The sequence below is a fragment of the Eurytemora carolleeae genome, unplaced genomic scaffold, assembly GCF_000591075.1.
Source record: "Eurytemora carolleeae unplaced genomic scaffold, Eaff_2.0 scaffold271, whole genome shotgun sequence".
NCBI classification, from domain to species: domain Eukaryota; kingdom Metazoa; phylum Arthropoda; class Copepoda; order Calanoida; family Temoridae; genus Eurytemora; species Eurytemora carolleeae.
The window spans coordinates 225,955-247,781 of NW_019396164.1; the positions used below are offsets into that span (position 1 = coordinate 225,955).

The window sequence follows — 21,827 nt, forward strand, 5'->3', positions numbered from 1 at the left end:
CTAATAGCAAAGAGAATAGATAACAGAATTACGTCGAAAAAGTGTAAAACCGCCATTTTGTTGTACTGTTTACATACTACAGAGCCCAAAACTTAAGACAGGGTATCGTTCTGAAAACCAGTTTTAAACCCGGGTTTCACGAATGGGGTTAGTCAGTTTTGTGAATATCAATATTTTTGTTATGAAATACGATTTTATTCAGTATGTTTATATTCTCCATTTCTTTCAAATCACTTAAATCAAAATCTAGACAAATGTTAAGCCCCCAAAAACTCTGGAGTTTTGTCCAATGATACTCTTTTAAATTTCGGGCTCAGGTATAGTTCACAGATTTGTTCTGTATAATTGTTTGGGCCCTGGAATATATTTTTATAGTAATAAATGTTCTTGAATATTATTTGATTTTCTCTAAATCAATTCTCTGACAACCTGTCATGCATTCCCGAGTTCATTTCAACATAAACTTTATAAAAAGGAGAAATTGTAACGGATATGTCCAGGGATCATACTATATTATTGTGATGTATGCTGCTTTTAATTTGTGAACATTTACATGAATTATACACCTTTAACTACTTTTCAATCTTAAAAGGACTGAAAAAAATCATACCGAGGGATAGTCTTTTTTCTCCTTTATTCTAATCTCTGTTCTGTGCATGAAAGCCCAAACTATATATGTACAAAGGGAAAGTTTCAGAGAAAAAAAACCTGGAAATACAAACTTTGCTAAAAAAAATCCCAATAGGACAAATGACACTGGAAAAAGTCCTGGGTTTTAGATTCCTGGGACTTTTTCCCTAAAATACGATCACAGGAAATAAAGTCTTGAAGAAAATAAATCTGAAAAAAAAGAAAAAAAGTCCCTAAGTCTTGGGAAAATGAGTCTGAGACGCTTTCATAATAAAGCCTTTTATTCTATACATTTGTACATTAAATATAGCCAGGGGTATTTTGAATGTCAAGCCCCTTTTTTTCCGTGGTTGTAAATATCGTTCGTTCCCCTGCATTTTCCACTATAAGAAGAATTTTTTCCTGGGACTTTTTTATAAAATCATACTGGAACCAGAAAAAAATGTTTGTTTTTTCTAGAGACTTTTTATTTCAAGGATTTTTTTCCACAGGACTTTTTAGTTCCAAAATTTAGAACTTTATTTCCGAAAACTTTTTTTCAAAAAACTTTTTTAGCGGTTAAACACTGTACAACGGAGAAGCCCCTTGAATTCTGTTTAATAAGTCCAATCTCAAAATTGTTCCAAAGCGGGTCGTAACATGGATTGAAAAACAAACTTACGCGCGATGGTTTAACTTGAGCAAGCAATATGGATTTTATCATATATTGTTGAAACTGCATGCATGTTTATAATCTTAATCTATATATATAAAGTTGTAATCTCTGTTTGTCCGAACCCCTCTGGACCGATTTGCCTCAAATTTTGATTGGGGAACTCGGGAGACCAACGTGAATGTTCTTAGCTTGGTTTTGAGATTCTAAGCTGAGTGGGTCGACTTTAAAAGCGAAAATTTAGTTTCTCGGTAAAATTGCATTAGTGCGGGTAAACGGCGGAGTAACTTTTAGTAACCTGGGCAGCGCTGGGTTCTCAAGATAGTTTCTAATATATATGTTCATTTATCTGTACAGTGTGTTACAAAAAAAACTTTAATGGTAGCTAGAGCCTCAATACAGAGTTATTTTGGGACACCCTGTTTACGGATCGATTTATGTTTGTTTGGTACTGTTTAGTCAATCTACTTTATTAAAGGGACTGTACACGTAATTTCAAGTGTTCATGATTTTAATTTTTAAAAACGGATTATTTAAAATTGCGAATTCTTTACAAAAGTTATTTCCGCATTTCTGTTGCAGGAAAGCAATATAGGAACTGTCAGAATTAAACACTTTTCTGGCTAGAAAAAATGTATTTTCAAGATTATCAAAGAGCTCAAGGTTTCAAGGGTATCGTTATGAATCGTACCTGCTTCTCCTTGAATGGAGGGTAAATTGAAATTACGAACGAGTCCCTTTAAGTCAAGCCTCTGTTCGTTCTGAATTGTGCGTACTGCGTACACACTACACATGACATATGATGAGATTTATCTGTATTTGGACATACTATTCTAAGAAGACAACATTCTAACATGTCATCATTCAATCCAAGAGTAAAGGTGTAAGTCAATCCTGTTTAAACTCGACGTATTTCACTGAGGACAATATTAAAGTATTGATTAATTGATCATGTATGTAATGTAAAATATGTTATATATTATCTTTAAAACCCTTTAGATCGAGAACATTCGAACTATTTGATTGAAATTCCCCTCTTTGAACTTTTTTCCACTTAAATTTCTCTTTAAATTCCCGGAACAAACTTTTACATAGTAATATCTGCAATTGTGCATATTTCATATGTAGTGGATCGATACATTTAACTTAGATACTATACACCAATAAAACTGCGGAATAGGAAGACGACTTTTAGACTCAAGGAATGATTCTCAAGCTTTACTGAGCCCGCGATTTAAAATTACGATATTACGGCTCGGGTCTAAGCTGTTGTTGGGCCTTATTCACGGCTTGAAATGATCAAAAAAAGTGTACGCTGAACAGTAGGGGCAGTTTCAAGTAAGTGACCTTTCTTGTGAAGATGGTATCCTTCCAACCTTGATCTGATTAATAATGTTAAAAAATTGTCGTTTTTTAAAAGAGTTAAACTTTGATAATTCTGATATGTTTACCTGCAATAGAAATGCGAATTCACTTTTGAACTGAAACCACAATTAAAAATACTCTATCTGGATAGGCTGAGCAGGCCTATAGTGTCCCGGCACGCCATACTACGGTTCCATGTCATCTTTTTTGACTGACATCTCACGACCATTTGTTGCATTCAGGGGTTAAGTTTAAGCTGTCTATTTTTAATGATTTTGTGTTTCGTATTCAAAGGATCCTTAAATATCCCTGAATACAGATGTCTCCTGATTGGTCGTGTACAGTACTTGTACACAATAGAACATGCTGTGGAAAATATCGAATATTATAGGTGTTAATCGATCTCTATAACTCTCTTATCTCTGGTTTAAACATTGATATATTTCTTTCGGCATGGAGGGTCACTTGTAATTGGTTAAAAAATCAGGTCAGGCCTTTCCTCGTATGCCGAGGATCGACCCTCCATTTAAACACGGCCATTGCCGATTCACAAAGGTACCAAATAATACGGTATTTGATAAAAAAAATGAATAAAGTGGAAGATCTAAATTTTTCTATAGATTTAAACAAGATTAATTCTCAATTGTGTCCGTAGTGAGAAATGAGTGTATTTATACAGTGAAACCCTTAATAACGAATACATCGAAAGAATTCATCAAATGTCGTATTCTTCACTTTCTGATAATGGAATGTTACAGATATTTAGTTTTTTTTAATTAAATGATTATATGGAACTCTTTAAAACTGTTCCCGTATATTCGTGGCTATTTATTTATTTCCGCAAATACTGAAATTTACGTAATATAGTATAAAACTCATTGAAACATTGTCAAGACGACATTTCATAAATTCTTTCGATGTATTCGTTATTAAGGGTTTCACTGTATAGAGTAAACACAATTGAAAGTAACCAATTTTTTAAAGATATGATCTTGAATATATTTATTTGTTTTCCAGGTACAAGCTATGGCTGACTAACGGAGATCGAGGAGATTTTTTCCACCATCATTTCTCAGCTGACGAGTTCTACATTCTTCCAATCCTATTAGGTTTGTAAATATGCATATATTTGAGTCAGTAAATTTTTGTTCAAGTATTTTTTCAAACTTTATTTTAGTTTTGATGAACTTTTATTAGCTCTTTAGAAAGGATAGTAAAGAGAAAAATCAGAAAGTATATCATGACGAGCAAATTCAGACAGGACAGTATACAGAAAAAAATCAGAAAGTATATCATGACGAGCAAATTCAGACAGGACAGTTTAAAGAAAAAAATCAGAAAGTATATCATGACGAGCAAATTCAGACAGGACAGTATAAAGAAAAAAATCAGAAAGTATATCATGACGAGCAAAAGGATAGTATACAGAACCGCATCAGAAATATAATGTAAAAAAGGTCAAAAATATTGAAATGATAAAAAATTCAAAATTATGAATAAAAGATTTGTTTAATGCTTCCTTGAGACCACCCCTTGTAATAAATAGAAGGAGAAAACTAAATCAAACTGCAAAACATTTATCAATGCATCTGAGAGGTATGAATCCTTGTGTGGATTACATTGCAAAACTATTCATATCATAAATAAAACTGCAAAATACAAAATATATTTCTTTAAGAAAGAAAAATGCCTTGACTTACAAAGGAACTGATTTTAGCCATAAAATATGGTTTTATAATGATTATATCTTTGCAACCCGATGTCGTAGACCTGTGGTATTTTAAGCTGTTAATTCTACGAGATAAAATATTCCAAGCTTGAAATATTTCACAAATTTTGACTCAAGGGTATTCTAAAGGTTTCAGGCTGGTTATTTTAAAATCTGTAGGCTCTAAATATATCTACAGTTAATACTTAATAGCTAGGTTCTGTGTTTTAATGTTTTTGGGTGTCAAGTTCTTGAAAATAGGTTCTCAGCAAGAGTTTTGATTTTTTTGGTGCAATTTTTTTTTGCAGTTAAGGTTTTATGGCGGCAGTGATATAGTTTAAAGAAGTATAGTGTTTAGACTTAAATAAAGAAGTAAAGTGTCTAGGTTTAGAAAGAGAATTATATTCTCTAGGTTTAGATAATGATGTACAGGGACTAGGTTTAGATAAAGAAGTATAGTGTCTAGGTTTAGATAAAGAAGTATAGTGTCTAGGTTTAGATAAAGAAGTATAGTGTCTAGGTTTAGATAAAGAAGTATAGTGTCTAGGTTTAGATAAAGAAGTAAAGTGTCTAGGTTTAGATAAAGAAGTAAAGTGTCTAGGTTTAGATAAAGAAGTAAAGTGTCTAGGTTTAGATAAAGAAGTAAAGTGTCTAGGTTTAGATAAAGAATTAAAGTGTCAGGTTTAGATTAAGAAGTATAGTGTCTAGGTTTAGATAAGGAAGTATAGTGTCCAGGTTTAGATAAAGAATTAAAGTGTCCAGGTTTATATAAAGAAGTATAGTGTCTAGGTTTATATAACGGAGTAAAGTGTCCAGGTTTAGATAAAGAAGCATTGTGTCTAGGTTTAGATAAAGAAGTATAGTGACTATAGGTTTAGAAAAAGGATAAAGAAGTATAGTGTCTAGGTTTAGATAAAGAAGTATAGTATCTAGGTTTAGATAAAGAAGTATAGTGTCTAGGTTTAGATAAAGAAGTATAGTGTCCAGGTTTGATAAAGAAGTAAAGTGTCTAGGTTTAAAGAATTATAGTGTCCAGGTTTAGATAAAGAAGTATAGTGTCTAGGTTTAGATAAAGAAGTATAGTGTCTAGGTTTAGATAAAGAAGTATAGTGTCTAGGTTTATGACATTTCATAAATTCTTTCGATGTATTCGTTATTAAGGGTTTCACTGTATAGAGTAAACACAATTGAAAGTAACCAATTTTTTAAAGATATGATCTTGAATATATTTATTTGTTTTCCAGGTACAAGCTATGGCTGACTAACGGAGATCGAGGAGATTTTTTCCACCATCATTTCTCAGCTGACGAGTTCTACATTCTTCCAATCCTATTAGGTTTGTAAATATGCATATATTTGAGTCAGTAAATTTTTGTTCAAGTATTTTTTCAAACTTTATTTTAGTTTTGATGAACTTTTATTAGCTCTTTAGAAAGGATAGTAAAGAGAAAAATCAGAAAGTATATCATGACGAGCAAATTCAGACAGGACAGTATACAGAAAAAAATCAGAAAGTATATCATGACGAGCAAATTCAGACAGGACAGTATAAAGAAAAAAATCAGAAAGTATATCATGACGAGCAAAAGGATAGTATACAGAACCGCATCAGAAATATAATGTAAAAAAGGTCAAAAATATTGAAATGATAAAAAATTCAAAATTATGAATAAAAGATTTGTTTAATGCTTCCTTGAGACCACCCCTTGTAATAAATAGAAGGAGAAAACTAAATCAAACTGCAAAACATTTATCAATGCATCTGAGAGGTATGAATCCTTGTGTGGATTACATTGCAAAACTATTCATATCATAAATAAAACTGCAAAATACAAAATATATTTCTTTAAGAAAGAAAAATGCCTTGACTTACAAAGGAACTGATTTTAGCCATAAAATATGGTTTTATAATGATTATATCTTTGCAACCCGATGTCGTAGACCTGTGGTATTTTAAGCTGTTAATTCTACGAGATAAAATATTCCAAGCTTGAAATATTTCACAAATTTTGACTCAAGGGTATTCTAAAGGTTTCAGGCTGGTTATTTTAAAATCTGTAGGCTCTAAATATATCTACAGTTAATACTTAATAGCTAGGTTCTGTGTTTTAATGTTTTTGGGTGTCAAGTTCTTGAAAATAGGTTCTCAGCAAGAGTTTTGATTTTTTTGGTGCAATTTTTTTTTGCAGTTAAGGTTTTATGGCGGCAGTGATATAGTTTAAAGAAGTATAGTGTTTAGACTTAAATAAAGAAGTAAAGTGTCTAGGTTTAGAAAGAGAATTATATTCTCTAGGTTTAGATAATGATGTACAGGGACTAGGTTTAGATAAAGAAGTATAGTGTCTAGGTTTAGATAAAGAAGTGTAGTGTCTAGGTTTAGATAAAGAAGTATAGTGTCTAGGTTTAGATAAAGAAGTATAGTGTCCAGGTTCAGATAAAGAAGTAAAGTTTCCAGGTGTCTAGGTTCAGATAAAGAAGTAAAGTGTCCAGGTTTAGATAAAGAAGTAAAGTGTCTAGGTTTAGATAAAGAAGTTTAGTGTCTAGGTTCAGATTTTAGTGCAATATTTGACAGTTATGTATTATGTTTTCTTGTTAAACGAGACACATTCATCTCCGAGTCCAAGACTGGAAAAATTCACAAAATGTCTGAAGAAAGGATTGAAAAGTATATAATTCTTTTTTTCTGAAAAGTATATATTTCTTTTTTTCTGAAAAGAAGCATACTTGAATACGAAATAAAGATGAAAATGTTCTAAATGCATCAAGCAAATTAATTCCTCCTTTGTAGAAACTACCCAATGGAGTGTATTTTACTTCAACAGTGCTTTCTTTTAATTTGATTTTGTAAAAGAAACATTTTTAGGCTACGGAGGTTCCAATCTTATTCTTCTTCTCTTCACTTTCAGGTTAGAATTTATGTGCTATGATCAAGGAGTATGAAATAGAATGGAGATACAACTGACGCGGCCCGCCCTACCATATGATTAGACATGCTTTGCATCCGGTACTCCATTCAGTATAGGTTATTGTATACGCGGTAATTGTACATCAGACAAATATTTCTTATACAAATGGAGTACCGTCTGCAAAGCATGTATATTCATATGGTAGGGCGGGCCGCGTCAGTTGTATGTCCCTACTATTTCATACTTCTTGGATTGCATTGGCTGAGTTGATAAAGAAAATGACACATTTGTAATATTATATTTCTATCTAATGTTCTGAAAAACCTAACTCAGTCGTGGCAAGAAATTGTCTTTCTTAATATAAATTATTTTTTTCTTTTCAGAAAATCAGATAAATTGATCCAAAATGATCCTAAACATCCCGGTTTATTTTTTATGAACACTCCTTTTAATGATTCATACGGCCGCCGGTTTTTTAGGAAGTGACCCACAAACACCGTCCACCAATATATATATACCACCAATAAAAATTCCGAGATTTATTTCATTTAAGATCAAGCGCTGCAAAATTAAAATACTATTTGGCAATTTTAATCTTAAACGGGAATTCAATGGTGCCATTCCGATGTAAAATCGTTTATCGGAACTCTTTAATTTGAGAGTTGTGAAATTCGCTGAGGAGATACAAAAGTATTGAAAAAATAGGAAGACTGTTAGCCCAGGATTGCATCTCTTTTTATCCTATAAAATGCTCTAAATTTTAATGTATGAAATCGATTAAACGTCTAAAAATGTACAACACGTATTCTCCCTCCCCAGAGAGAAATATGTTTTCATAATTTTGGAGAAAATTTCAGATTTTACTTTTCTTCAGAAAAGTTCTAGAAAATTATGGGAGGGGAGGATTTTCTTTTTTATTATAATATAGTAAACGCTGTATCGTTCAAATTTTAGTTTAATCAATGATTCTGTTGAAAGAAGAAAATCAAATATTTATGCATTTTTGCTATACAATAAAACTAAGGAATCCCTCAAGAACAATTCTGAAGAACTTGAATTATTATTCTTTCTGTTCCTATGCTGTTGTTTCATCCCCTTCTAATCAACATTTTAAATTGAAAAATCAAAGAATAATAAACATTTGCATTTTAAGGGACTGCGAATGTAATTTAAGTGAACCTTCATATACGGAGGGGCATGTCTGATTCACAAGTGTACCCTTTAAACTTGTTATCAAGCATTAATGAGATATTCTCATTCTTCTAGCGAAAAATTAATTACCTGTGGTTTCTCTAAAAAAGTGACTTGCGAATTTACGCTGCAGAGACAATGAAAGAAAGAAAAACGACGATTTCTTCCCCCAGTGTTACTTAGAAGATGTAAATGGTACCGTTGTAAATTGTACATGCGCTTTTTATATGGAGGGTCCCTGTAAAAGAATTTATCACAAGAAAAAACGAAAAAATTGGCTTTTTAAAAACTTTCTGAAAAGAATAATTTTTCATTTACACTATTTAAAGTTTTCTTATCCTAGGACTGCAGTTCAACTACGAAGTAGACAACTTCTTCATGTGACATATAAACTCTTCTTTTCTTCAGTTCTTCTCCAGGTATAGAATAAACACAGGAACAAATCAGGTTCTCCGGGTAAATTAAACATAGAAGAAACTCATTCTTCCGTCTTTTCGAGGTATAGGAATAGGATGCATGATTTTTGTTTGAAATATAAATAAATATTTGTGTGTAAAAATGATGTGAGACTGAGTGCATATAATGTGAATATAAAGTGTTGAGTAAAGAAATAAATCATCTACTACTCTCAAACCATATTATATTCTAAAGAGGAGTAGACACTATACAGAATACATCTGTGTAAGGTAGTGGCTTCCTACCTACAGGGTGCTCAATATTATATCAGTATAAGGTGGTTGCTTCCTACCTACAGGGTGCTCAATATTATATCAGTATAAGGTAGTTGCTTCCTACCTACAGGGTGCCCAATATTATATCTGTATAAGGTAGTTGCTTCCTACCTACAGGGTGCTCAATATTATATCTGTATAAGGTAGTTGCTTCCTACCTACAGGGTGCTTAATATTATATCTGTATAAGGTGGTTGCTTCCTATCTACAGGGTGCTCAATATTATATCTGTATAAGGTAGTTGCTTCCTACCTACAGGGTGCCCAATATTATATCTGTATAAGGTGGTTGCTTCCTACCTACAGGGTGCTCAATATTATATCTGTATAAGGTGGTTGCTTCCTACCTACAGGGTGCTCAATATTATATCTGTATAAGGTAGTTGCTTCCTACCTACAGGGTGCCCAATATTATATCTGTATAAGGTGGTTGCTTCCCACCTAAAGGGTGTCCAATACTACATCTGTAAAAGGTAGTGGCTTCCTACCTACAGGGTGCTCAATATTATATCTGTATAAGGTGGTTGCTTCCTACCTACAGGGTGCTCAATATTATATTTGTATAAGGCAGTTGCTTCCTGTCTACAGGGTGCTCATCTGTATAAGGTGGCTGCTTCCTACCTACAGGGTGTCCAATATTATATCTGTAAAAGGTGGTTGCTTCCTACCTACAGGGTGCTCAATATTATATTTGTATAAGGCAGTTGCTTCCTGTCTACAGGGTGTCTATTGTCAAAAATTATGACCTTGTCTAAAAATTACAGAATTTGACCCAAGGAAGAAGGATCCCCCAGAGTTCTTTGTTTATAATTGGAGTGTGACTCTGGGAGAAACATAAACAAACTAAGCCTAGCTGAGCTGCAGTACTGAAACTGCAGTACACTTTTAATTTAAACAAAGCTGATGAAATTCCTTTCAGAATGTTTGTTAAAAGTTATCTGATAGATACTTTGTTTTGCCTTTTTCAAAAAATTATTGCATGGATTTGAATATTTCGACATTTTTTATTCTCCTATTTTTACGAATGTTTTCTTAGTTAAATACCGTTTTGTCCATTCTTTGTTATGTAACTATACATCATATTCTAGAGAAGCAGACATATACCACTCAATTCTGTTTATATATCATCAATATATACATATATGTATATTCTCCTCATACTAAATATTATTATTGTGCTATTAGGTTCTATAATGGATTACACCGTTTCCATTCACTTTCTATTCAATAACTATATATTTAAGATTTATTCAATAAAACCTGAAGTGTCCACCATTCAAGGGACAGCTTACGATAAATTATCAGGGGGCGATACATTTTGCGCGTCCCGCCAAAATTTTGTTTCCCCACCCCAAAAAAAACCCCCCCCCCCCCCATAGAATTTTGAAAAGGGATTTTGGGCATCTTAATATTAAAACCCCTGAGAAGAAATATGTTTTACAGCCTTGGTGATTTTATACATCTATATAATTCACACATAGCTATAGCTAGCCAAAGTGTTTTTATGAATTTTAACGGGCAACACCGAGCACTTCAGCTAGTTTTCTCTAAACAACACCGAGCACTTCAGCTAGTTTTCTCTAAGAACAACTTTACTTTGATTGAGTAAAGGGAAACAAATCTTTCAACATATTTTGAAAAATCTAAATTATAGGGCGCCGGCTAGAAGGTGCCTACTCTCTCTATAGTTGAGCCCCCCCCCCTCAATTTTATAGGGGGGGGGGTGTCCCCCAAAATATCCAGAGGCTTGTCCCCCTTATCCCCTATGTCTACGCCTATGCCTTTGCAACGTTGCCCGTGAAATCAAAATTGACCTACTGCATCAGAACGGTTTATCTGAAATATTCATATTCTATAAACTCCTTAATTTAAAAATAAGAAAAACAGGGTTTTTAAATCATTTAGAAATATATTGTAGTCTTGTTCAACTGCAGACTGTAATCTAACAAACTGTCAAAATTCAAGAAAAAAGTTGTTTCTTGAGAAAATTCTGAGAATTTTTTTATTCTCTTTATGATGTTAAAATACCGCTATATGGTTTCTAGTTTATTATTAAATGAACTGTCAGCGTAACTTCAAGTGACTCTCCATGTAAAGATGACAATGTCCGATTCACAACCGTACCCTCAAAGTTTTGTCGGATCAAGTATGAATTGGATTTCAATGTTTTTAATTTTGAAAACTGAATATTTTCAATTTCCCTAGAAAAGTGACTTGCAAATCATAAAATAAAAATAAAAAGGAATGATCCAATTTAAAACTTTAAATCCTAGAAAAACGAAGATATCTTCCACATTATTGATCAGATAAAGTATATAAGGGTTCCGTTGTGAATCAGAAATTACCCTATTTTCATGGAGGGTCACTTAAAAATACGCTTACATTCCCTTTAATGAAAGATACTAAATGCTTCTTCCTTTTATCAGGGTTGTTGTTGAGAACTTGGAATTCCTGTAGTTTGTATTACCATATTAAATTCAAGTATATAAACTATTCAGAAAATTCTATTTAAACTCAACTCCAACTACGAGATCAATTTATTTTCTTGCATACTTACATCCTGACATACTTACATCTAGACATACTTACATCAAGACATACATCCTGACATACTTACATTTAGGCATACATCCTGACATACTTACACCTAGACATACATCCTGACATACTTACATCTAGACATATACCCTGACATACTTACATCTAGACATATACCCTGACATACTTACATCCTGACATACTTACACCTAGACATATACCCTGACATACTTACATCCTGACATACTTACATCTAGACATATACCCAGACATACTTACATCTAGACATACATACTTACATCTAGACATATACCCAGACATACTTACATCTAGACATACACCCTGACATACTTACATCTAGACATATACCCTGACATACTTACATCTAGACATACACCCTGACATACTTACATCCTGACATACTTACATCTAGACATATTCCCTGACATGCGCGCAGATATAAACCCGAAATGCAGAAAACACACTATCATGCAGACATATACCCTAACATGCAGACAAACATCCTAACACCCTGACATACACTCTGACATGTAGACATACATCCTAACATGCAAACATACACCCTAACATGCAGATATACACCATAACATGCAAACAAACACCTTAATAGGTATACAACCTATTAGGCAGACATAAGCCCTAACAGACAGACATATGTCATTACATGCATACATACACCCTAACAAAAAGACATGCAACCTTCCACACAGACATACACCATTACAGGCAGACATACACCCTGACATGCTAACATACACCCTAACAGGCAGACATACACAAATTGCAACTTCACGTTTACCTACTTTAAATTATTTTTTAATAAATATGTCAGTATGATGTATATTTGTACACAACTTATGTACGTGAGTATATCTAAAGGATTTTACAATGAAAGGGTGCGGTAAATACCCTACTCCATAACGGTTTCTAGAACCCGTATCTATCTATCGATGTCAAGACGGACACTCTAGCTTGTAAACTATCAATGCAAAACCAATGAGCACTATCTCTTAAGCTATCGATGTAAACCAGACACTAGCTTGTAACCATCAATGCCAAACCAATGGGCACGATCTTGTAAGCTATCGATGTCAACCAGACACTAGCTTGTAACTATCAATGCCAAACCAATGGGCACGATCACGTAAGCTATCGATGTCCTCTAGACACTAGCTCGTAACTATTAATGACAACCCAATGAGCACAATCTTGTAAGCTATCAATGTGTTCTAGACACTATAGCTCGTAACTATCAGTGCCCAACCAATTGGCACGATCTCGTAAGCTATTGATGTCCTCTAGACACTGGCTCATAACTATCAATGCCAAACCAATGGGCACGATCTTCAACTCATTCCTTTAGAACAAGGACACGATTAGTCCCTCGCAGTAATCGATGCAGAGTCTTTATATCAACTGAGTTTATTTCTTCATGTTAGATTAGAGTTAGGTCTTTACTGCGTAATTACAAGTTATCCGCTGTTATATATAATGTAGTTAAACAATCATAATATGCGTATGACGGAGTTATATATATCTACGTATCTAGTTAATCACAATACATGATTTACATATTCACTAATGAGCCCATCTAGCTATATCGACAAAGATACATATATAAGGATCCCCATAAAAATATAAAAACTAAAAAATATTTAAAAATATATAAAAACTGCCATAGGAAAATGACATAAGCAATCTTTTGTGTACTTGATGATGATTTAAAAGAATGGTTCCACCAGTAGCTTGAAATCAACTTAAAAAGTGAAATTTGTCTGTGTTCATTGCACAATTGCTGTGTTTCACGTTCATAGACTAAAGAATATTAAAAACCATAACTTGAGTCTTACAGTTGCCTTCCTGTTTCACACTTTTAATGGTCACACTAAATAATTCTGAATATTACCAAGCTCATGTAAAACATGAAAAAAAAGAGTAAATTTTTTATCATTATTGTTCAGGGTTTTGGCATCTTCCTGTTAAGTTTATCCTACCTATCCTACGGTATGAACGGACATGGACTACCCTTTATGAAAACCATGGGACGGATCTTGGAGTCAACTTCAGAGATCATGTTCATGCTTCTTATTATACTCCTTGCTAAAGGGTACACGGTCACAAGGTAGGATAATTGATATGATGACAATGTTGATGACGATGTAAATGTCGATGTAAATGTTGATGACGACGTCGATGACGATGTTGATGGCTAATGTCTATGATGATGTTGATGACGATGTTGATGACAATGTTGATGGTGATGTTGATGACAATGTTGATGACAACGTTAATGAGGATGTCGATAACAATGTTGATGAGGATGTCGATGACAATGTTGATGACAATGTTGATGACAATGTTGATGACAATGTTGATGACAATGTTGATGACGTTGATGACGATGTTGAGGACGATGCTACGACGATGTTGAGGACAATTTCGATGACAATGTTGATGACAATGTTGATGACAATGTTGATGACAATGTTGATGACAATGTTGATGACGATGTTGAGGACGATGCTACGACGATGTTGAGGACAATTTCAATGACGATGTCGATGACAATGTCGATGACAATGTCGATGACAATGTCGATGACAATGTTGTGACGATGTCGATGACAATGTTGATGACAATGTTGATGACGATGTTGATGACGATGTTGTGACGATGTCGATGACAATGTTGATGACAATATCGATGTCAATGATACTGCCGGACAGAATTTCAAAGATAATGTTGAGCATAAAATTACGATTGTAAATGAGTAATAATGTGGACAATTCAAAATGAACAGTCCCAACCAAAACTTAATTATAATTCCCATCCCATTTCTAATGACATTCTGATAGAATTTAATTATATTTAGAGCTCGATTACGACAATGGGCGTCCATCAAAGTAACAGTGTTCATATGCGCCTACATACTTTGCTACAAGGTAAAATTAATTTAAATTAAGTGGATTGTAATTTCAAGAGAACCTCTTTTCACAACAAATACCCATTGAACCTTTACCTTAACGATTATATAGAAGAAATTCGTCATTTAAATAGCTTGACAAATGTTTAATTTTGTAAATTTTCATAGAGAACCCACAATCCATTTTTAACAAAAGGATATCTCATTTATCTTGGACCAGGCAAAGCTTTCAAGGGTGCCGTTGTGAATTGGAAACGCAAACTTGAAATTAAGTTTGCAGTCCCTTTGGATATTATTTTAAATGAACTTTTTTAGGAGATTTCTCAAATTTTCGCTGATATTTTCTTGAACAAATTTTTAACTATGCAATAAACAAGATTTTGTTTAAATGAATATATAAAGTAGCATGCACTAAGAATTATAGGTTGCAAAAGTTTTTTTTTCTGGCCTCAAAACTAAAGGGATTGTTCCCGTGTTTGAATAAAAAAACATAAAATAAAAATGTTGAGAGGTAGAAACAAAACTATTCCAATCTTGCTTCTCAAATAAGTTTATACGTGATATTTCATATAAAGATAATCATAAAATCCAAAAAAACGAAAAATAAAAAAAATAGGATATTACACATATTTTCAAATATGATATGGAAAACCTAAACTGACTTGATTTAAACTATTATTTTGTCCACAAATAAGCTGAACAACTACTGGATCAAATAACATTTTATATTCGGTCTAAACATACCTAGAGTCTGTGTTTAGTTTAAGATCAGTGTTTGTCTCTATTGTAAACTGTCATGAACCATCAGATGGAAGTTCTAATATTAAAGTTTATAAACCCTCCCTGTCAGATACAATAACTATCATTTCCGAACCAAACTTAAACAATACTCTGCACTAGAGATGAGCACAATCGTTCGTTCATCGTTCTCACCGACCTTTTTCGTTTTTTTTCAATCGTTCAAAAAAATTACTTCTTTCATTCTCATAATTCTAGTTCATTTTTCATCTATTTCGTTCGTTTTCTGACTGAACGATCGTTTAGTCACAGGAAATAGTTTAACCGGGCAAATATATTTGCTGCATAGCGAAAATGTCGGGTACATAATTCTGGGCATGATATGTTCGTCAGTGGTTTGCCGGAGACTAAATGATGGTGGGGTAAAATTATTCATTCAATAAAATCGTTTATTCAGTAAAAAAATTATAGTTTTTTAAAAGTTTGTTTTAAAAAATCGTCCGTTTAATAATAAAACATTTTTTTTGCAAAATTTGTTTGTTCAGAAAATATTATCGTTTTTTCAAGTTCGTTCTAATGATTTTTTTTTCAATTTGTTTGTCCAGCTTTCGTTTTTTTCTGTACGACATCATTGTTCACAACAAATTTAGTTCGTTCTCAAAAATGTTGTTCGTTCACAAAAACGATGCCCATCTCTACTCCGCTGCACTAACATTGAGTACAACCTAGAGCTATGCCCATCTCTACTCCGCTGCACTAAACATTGAGTACAACCTAGAGCTATGTCCATATCTACACCGCTGCACAAAACATTGAGTACAACCTAGAGCTATGTCCATCTTTACTCCGCTGCACTAAACATTGAGTACAACCAAGAGCTATGTCCATCTCTACTCCGCTGCACTAAACATTGAGTACAACCTAAAGCTATGTCCATCTCTACTCCGCTGCACTAAACATTGAGTAAGACCTAGAGCTTTGCTCATCTCTACTCCGCACTAAACATTAAGTACAACCTAGAGCTATTGTTCAACCCATTGATCTATGGTGCAAACCTGAGGAGAACAGAATACAACCCTCAGAACTACATTTATATTTCCTTACTGTACACTGTACACTGTACATGAACGTAATGTATTATAAAGGAGTAGTATAGTGGTAGTGTGGGATAAGAAATCAGAGTTTGTTGCAAGAACTCAGTTCCTTTAAATATAATGTTGATTTTATTTTATTAAAACTGCTGAAAAGAATGTATGAAATTGGTATTAAGTTTTTAACTTTTCGATGAACACGTTCCTTTCCCTTAAAAGGGGAATATTTTTAATGGACAAGAACGAATGCTATATTTTCAGTAAAAAAAGATATTTTCTTCTTCAGTTCAGAACGTTTATATTTTTAGTTGAAAGAAAAGCTAATATTTTCTGTCAAATATGTTTACACTTTTTGCAAGAGAAAGATGTCGAAATAAGTGATATTTTTTAGTTAAAAAAAGTTCTGTTTTTGGTCTGTTATAAATATATGTATTTGTCAGTTATATTTTTGTCGTTATATTTTTTACAGCCTTTTGAACAACATTACCAACTTATGATTCCCCCAATAGAGGGAGGTCCCTTGGGACAGTTATGTAAAAATAATCACCCGCTCTGCAAAGTTTCCAGGAAAAAATTCGCGCATTTTGATCTCAGAAGACGGTAAAATTGTGTACTGCTACTTCGTCGGAAAATTAAAAATTTGACTTAACCCCGTCGACCAATTTTGTCTACAAATCATCCCTCGCTGCGCTCTGGATGTTTTGGTCAATATTAATTGACAGTGTAAAGCTTATTATCAGAAATTTTCTTTCCAATATTTCCCGTATTAATTTTCTTTTTCTTCTTGTTTCTTGTTTCTACATTTTGAGGCCTCTCCATATAGTTCTTGTGACATCGAGTTGTGGAGCGGGTAGGGAGAGATAAGAAGGTTTAGAGGAGGAAGGGTATGAGGGATTTTAGTAGAATATCTCTGCTTTCCTTTGTGTTAAAGTCTTTCCGACTAACCTGAATTTTAAGGAAACCCATAACTGCACCACTTATGCAAAATGGGGAGTTGAAAGCCTTAAAGCCCAATCAGGTGGAATCTTCCACAGCAGTTTAGTCCTCATAGCCGGCAGAGTAAAAAACCGGTATCATTGTGAATGGCTTGTATATCTATCAGGGGTTATACTTCTGTACTCCTTCACTCAGCTGAAATGTTAATGAGATAGAAAGCTGAAGATGAAGTTCTCGTTTACTGTTTAATTTCTATATTTTGCTCGCTACTCCCCTGTAGGATAAGCCATGAGTAACTCTACTTAGCACTCTTTCAAGCTGTGGAGCCTGGAGCTACTATGGGCAGGTCCGTGCCCTTCGAGAGCATGAAAGCAACAGACAACTGTATTTTACTGTATGGCCGGATAGAAAACTTTGTTTTAAGAATTCTTTGCTTTTTCAAAAGTGTTGGAGGAAATAAATCGCGAAACTTCTGTCAAACATCCAAGTGATTGATGCCTCAGATAATTCTAGGAATTTTTCATCAATTAATTGTTTTTTACTTTTCTTTTTCTTCTTTTGATCTTTAATTAGTGATGTTTTGGAGAAGGATTGTTTTTTCTTTAAAATAAGAGCAAAGTAAAACTCAATTCAAAACTCAATAAGCCTTCTGAGAAAATCGTTAGTTTAATGCTTGTTAAATGTCTTTCAATTAAGTTAAAATACTGCTTTGTAATCTTAATTTTTTTAAATCTTTATTCAACCCATTTTAGTGAATTTATAAGTTTTGTGATTTTGATTTCTTTTAGTGTATTTGATACTTTTTTGTGTTTTTAAAATAAATCGTGATATATATTTATTTTTGATAAATAAATGCGCTGTGTTCTAAATATACAAGATCGGTCAAAATATGTTCTTATTGATTTTTTCTATCCCTGTCAAACTATCAAGTTTACATTCTTGATTCAACGACGTTAATTTAATCAAGATTTTAAACTTGCGTGTTTAAACTTACTTAAATAGTTGGCAGCAAAGGGGAAATTGTAAAGTTAATATATGAAAACTAGGCTTTGAGGGCACTTTCGGGCGTCTTCTATTTCAATTTATAATTGTTGCTTTCGTATATTATAAAAAAATAAAAATTTCGCTAATTTTTTTTTTCGTGGATTTACAAAATTTTAGGAAATCGAAATTTGTTGGAGGCAAACTTTTTAAATTTTGACCATCCATAAACCTTCCCTGGAGTCCTGAAGATGTATAAAGGTCCTACACAAAATTTGGGCCCAATTAGTTTAAACCGTTTTGCCGTTAATTGAGTACAAAACAATTAAACAGACAAGCAAAGTATATACAAATCTTTAATTTTCCCATGGATTCAGAAAGAGACAATTTTTAATGCGGAATTCTAAAACTTTAAATGAAATGTTCATGAATGAAGTAAAACGAGAATAGATTTTGATGACTACTCAAAATGATTGCACTCCCTTGACTCTTTTACTATTAGTATTAAAATACACCTAGCGCGATGAATATAAAAATGCCGTTGGATTTAGAAGGGAGTAGCCAAAAATATAATTGTACCATCAGCTGTTTAATTTCTTTAGGCATCAATTTATGACTTGGTTCTGATTCAAAAATGATAAAAAAAAACTTTCAAAATAAGATTACTTTTTCAAAAAAAACGAGGTTTGGAGATTTTTTATCCGAGGAAATATACTCTAAAAACACAGGTTCAATTAAAGTACTGTACCAAATGTCCTGCAGGTAGACCAGGACGTAGACTGTACAGTATGTCTGCAAACTAGAGATGGCCTAACGGGACGATACACCAAATGAATCATTTCTTTCTAGTACGAGATTACTGTGCTGAGGATGTCCTTATTTTGTAGTTCTTTGGAAAGCCAAAGACCAAAAAATAGAAGAAAAAAAATTGCACAAATTTTTACGCAGGCGCTTTTAAAATAGATTTGTAGAGTTCGATTTTTTTCCTAAAAACTCCTTTCTTTAAAAAAACTGATTTTTTGGTATGCAACAATTTTCATTGAAACCTATAAATTATTTATAGCGCCGCGTTTGTCCATGTTAAAATCAACTCTTTACCAAGGAATTTACTCACTGAAAAAACTAGAATCAATGGAAATTAAATTTAATCCCTTTTTGCAGTGTGCAGATTATGTAATGTTTAGGCTGTATTTGTAGCTGAGCAGTTGTACTTTGATCCTGGGTCCGTTCTGTACCTGTATGAGAGTGTTTGGGGATATATTCTCGTCATTCTTAGGTAAAATATTCTCTATGTTCAAAGTAAACTCATTCAAGCACTGTACCGGCTTTTAAGACGCTAGAGCAAGCTGATCTGTGCCCCCCCTTTAGAAAACCTGCCCCCCCCCCCCTGCAAGAAGTCCTTAACATATAGTTTCAAAAATAGCTAATTTTCTCGAAAATTTGAAGAAAAAAATTTGCCCTCACAGTAATTTTTTAATTTTTATAAACCTGCACTCTTTAAGCAAACTCAAATTCAACTTTTCAATATAAGCTCAGATACTTTACACTTTTCCCCTTTCTTAAAAAATCCCCCAAATTTGGATTTTTTTTTGATTATACTCACACATTCGTATTCACATTGCTCCACCAGACTTAAATTTGACCCTTTATTCAACATTTTTAACTCTTGTTTTTTTTAGAATGCCACCAAATATTTTTAATTTGCACCCAAATTAAATTTTTTACAACCAACTTTAGAATTTAGAGCCCTATCTAAAAAAATGCCCCTTATTTTATTTATTTTATTGCTAAAAAACAGAAAATTAACCCTTAGTTTAAAAAAGATGCCCCTTTTATATATTTGAAAAATGCACTTAGACAAAAAAATTTGGCCCAAAATAAGGAATTCAGATTCCCCATACACAAAATTGACCAAACTGAAAAAGCCCCCCAAAAATAAAATTTGCCCCGAAAACAAATAATTAAGATTTACCCCAACTAAAAAAATTGCTCAGCGAAATAATTTGCCCCCCCCCCCCCAGCTGAATTTCTAGTTGTGCGCCTACCTTCTAGGGAGTTTATAGTGGCTTGAATAAAACTGATTTTTCGCTTCAAACTCTAATTTTCTTATTCCTATTTCTTTCATGCTTCAAATTTTCAATAATTTACGTCAGTAAATTTCTGTTGATTTTCTTTCGTTAATTATAATTATAAAATTTATATTAATTTATTTTATTTCAGGATTATCGGGTGGATTATGTTCATTTATTTCAGGATTATCGGGTGGATTATGTTCATTTATTTCAGGATTATCGGGTGGATAATGTTCATTTATTTTAGGATTATCGGGTGGATTATGTTCATTAATTTTAGGATTATCGGGTGGATTATGTTCATATATTCTACATTCTTCACCATTAAACATTACCCAGAGAAGGTAAGAAATAAAAACATAAATGAATAAAAGAAAGAAAGGAAAAAAAAAGAAAGAAAGGAAAAAAAAAGAAAGAAAAAAGAAAGAAAGAAGGAAAAAAGAGAAGAAAAAAAATAAAAAAGAAGAATAATTATGATTACCAAGAGTTACCCAACCGTCCGAAACTGGAAAAAACATAAAATATTCTTTAACCTTTATTTCAAACAAGAAAGATAAACATAAAATAATCCCTTATTTGGTTTGAAATATGTCAATATTAGTGTCTAATGTCTATGTCCAGGATTCATCCTCAAATATTTGCAGGGTTTCAAATATTAATATTTATTATCAATACCGAATGAATTCTGTTCTGTTTCTACACTCTTATATATTATATCTACAACTTATATACTGTATTTACACCCTAATATACTTTATCTTTACCATATATATATACAGTTTCTACACACTATATACTGTATGTATTGTACACCCTATCTACTGTATGTACAGTGTACACCCTATATACTGTGTCTACACCCTTATATAGTGTATCTGTACCCTTTATACAGTTTCTACACACTATATACCTTTACTACACCATTTATACTGTTTCTCCACCCAATATACTGTTTCTACACCCTAAAAACTGTTTCTACACCCTATATACTGTTTCTACATCCTATATACTGTTTCCACACCCTAAATACTGTTTCTACACCCTATATACTGTTTTTACACCCTATATACTGTTTCTACACCATTTATACTGTATCTACACCCTCATATACTGTATCTACACCCTATATACTGTATCTCTACACCCTATATACTGTATCTACACCCTATATACTGTATCTTTACCCTATATACAGTTTCTACAGACTATATACTGTATGTACACCCTATATACTGTACCTTTACCCTATATACAGTTTCTACAGACTATATACTTTATGTACACCCTATATACTGTTTCTACACCCTTATATACTGTATCTTTACCCTTTATACAGTTTTTAAAG

At 32.9% G+C, this 21,827-nt stretch overlaps 1 protein-coding gene across 1 annotated transcript in view; it reads left to right on the top strand.

Moving 5' to 3' along the window:
- Nucleotides 1–21,827, top strand: part of LOC111696917 (transmembrane protein 145) — a 39,492-nt gene that overhangs the window by 14,050 nt on the left and 3,615 nt on the right. Inside the window, exons 6-12 of the mRNA XM_023466704.1 lie at nt 3,665–3,756; nt 7,219–7,261; nt 8,796–8,871; nt 13,703–13,863; nt 14,614–14,683; nt 19,595–19,686; nt 20,763–20,826. Coding sequence (XP_023322472.1) covers nt 3,665–3,756; nt 7,219–7,261; nt 8,796–8,871; nt 13,703–13,863; nt 14,614–14,683; nt 19,595–19,686; nt 20,763–20,826 — 598 coding nt within the window. The remainder of the gene's footprint in view (nt 1–3,664; nt 3,757–7,218; nt 7,262–8,795; nt 8,872–13,702; nt 13,864–14,613; nt 14,684–19,594; nt 19,687–20,762; nt 20,827–21,827) is intronic.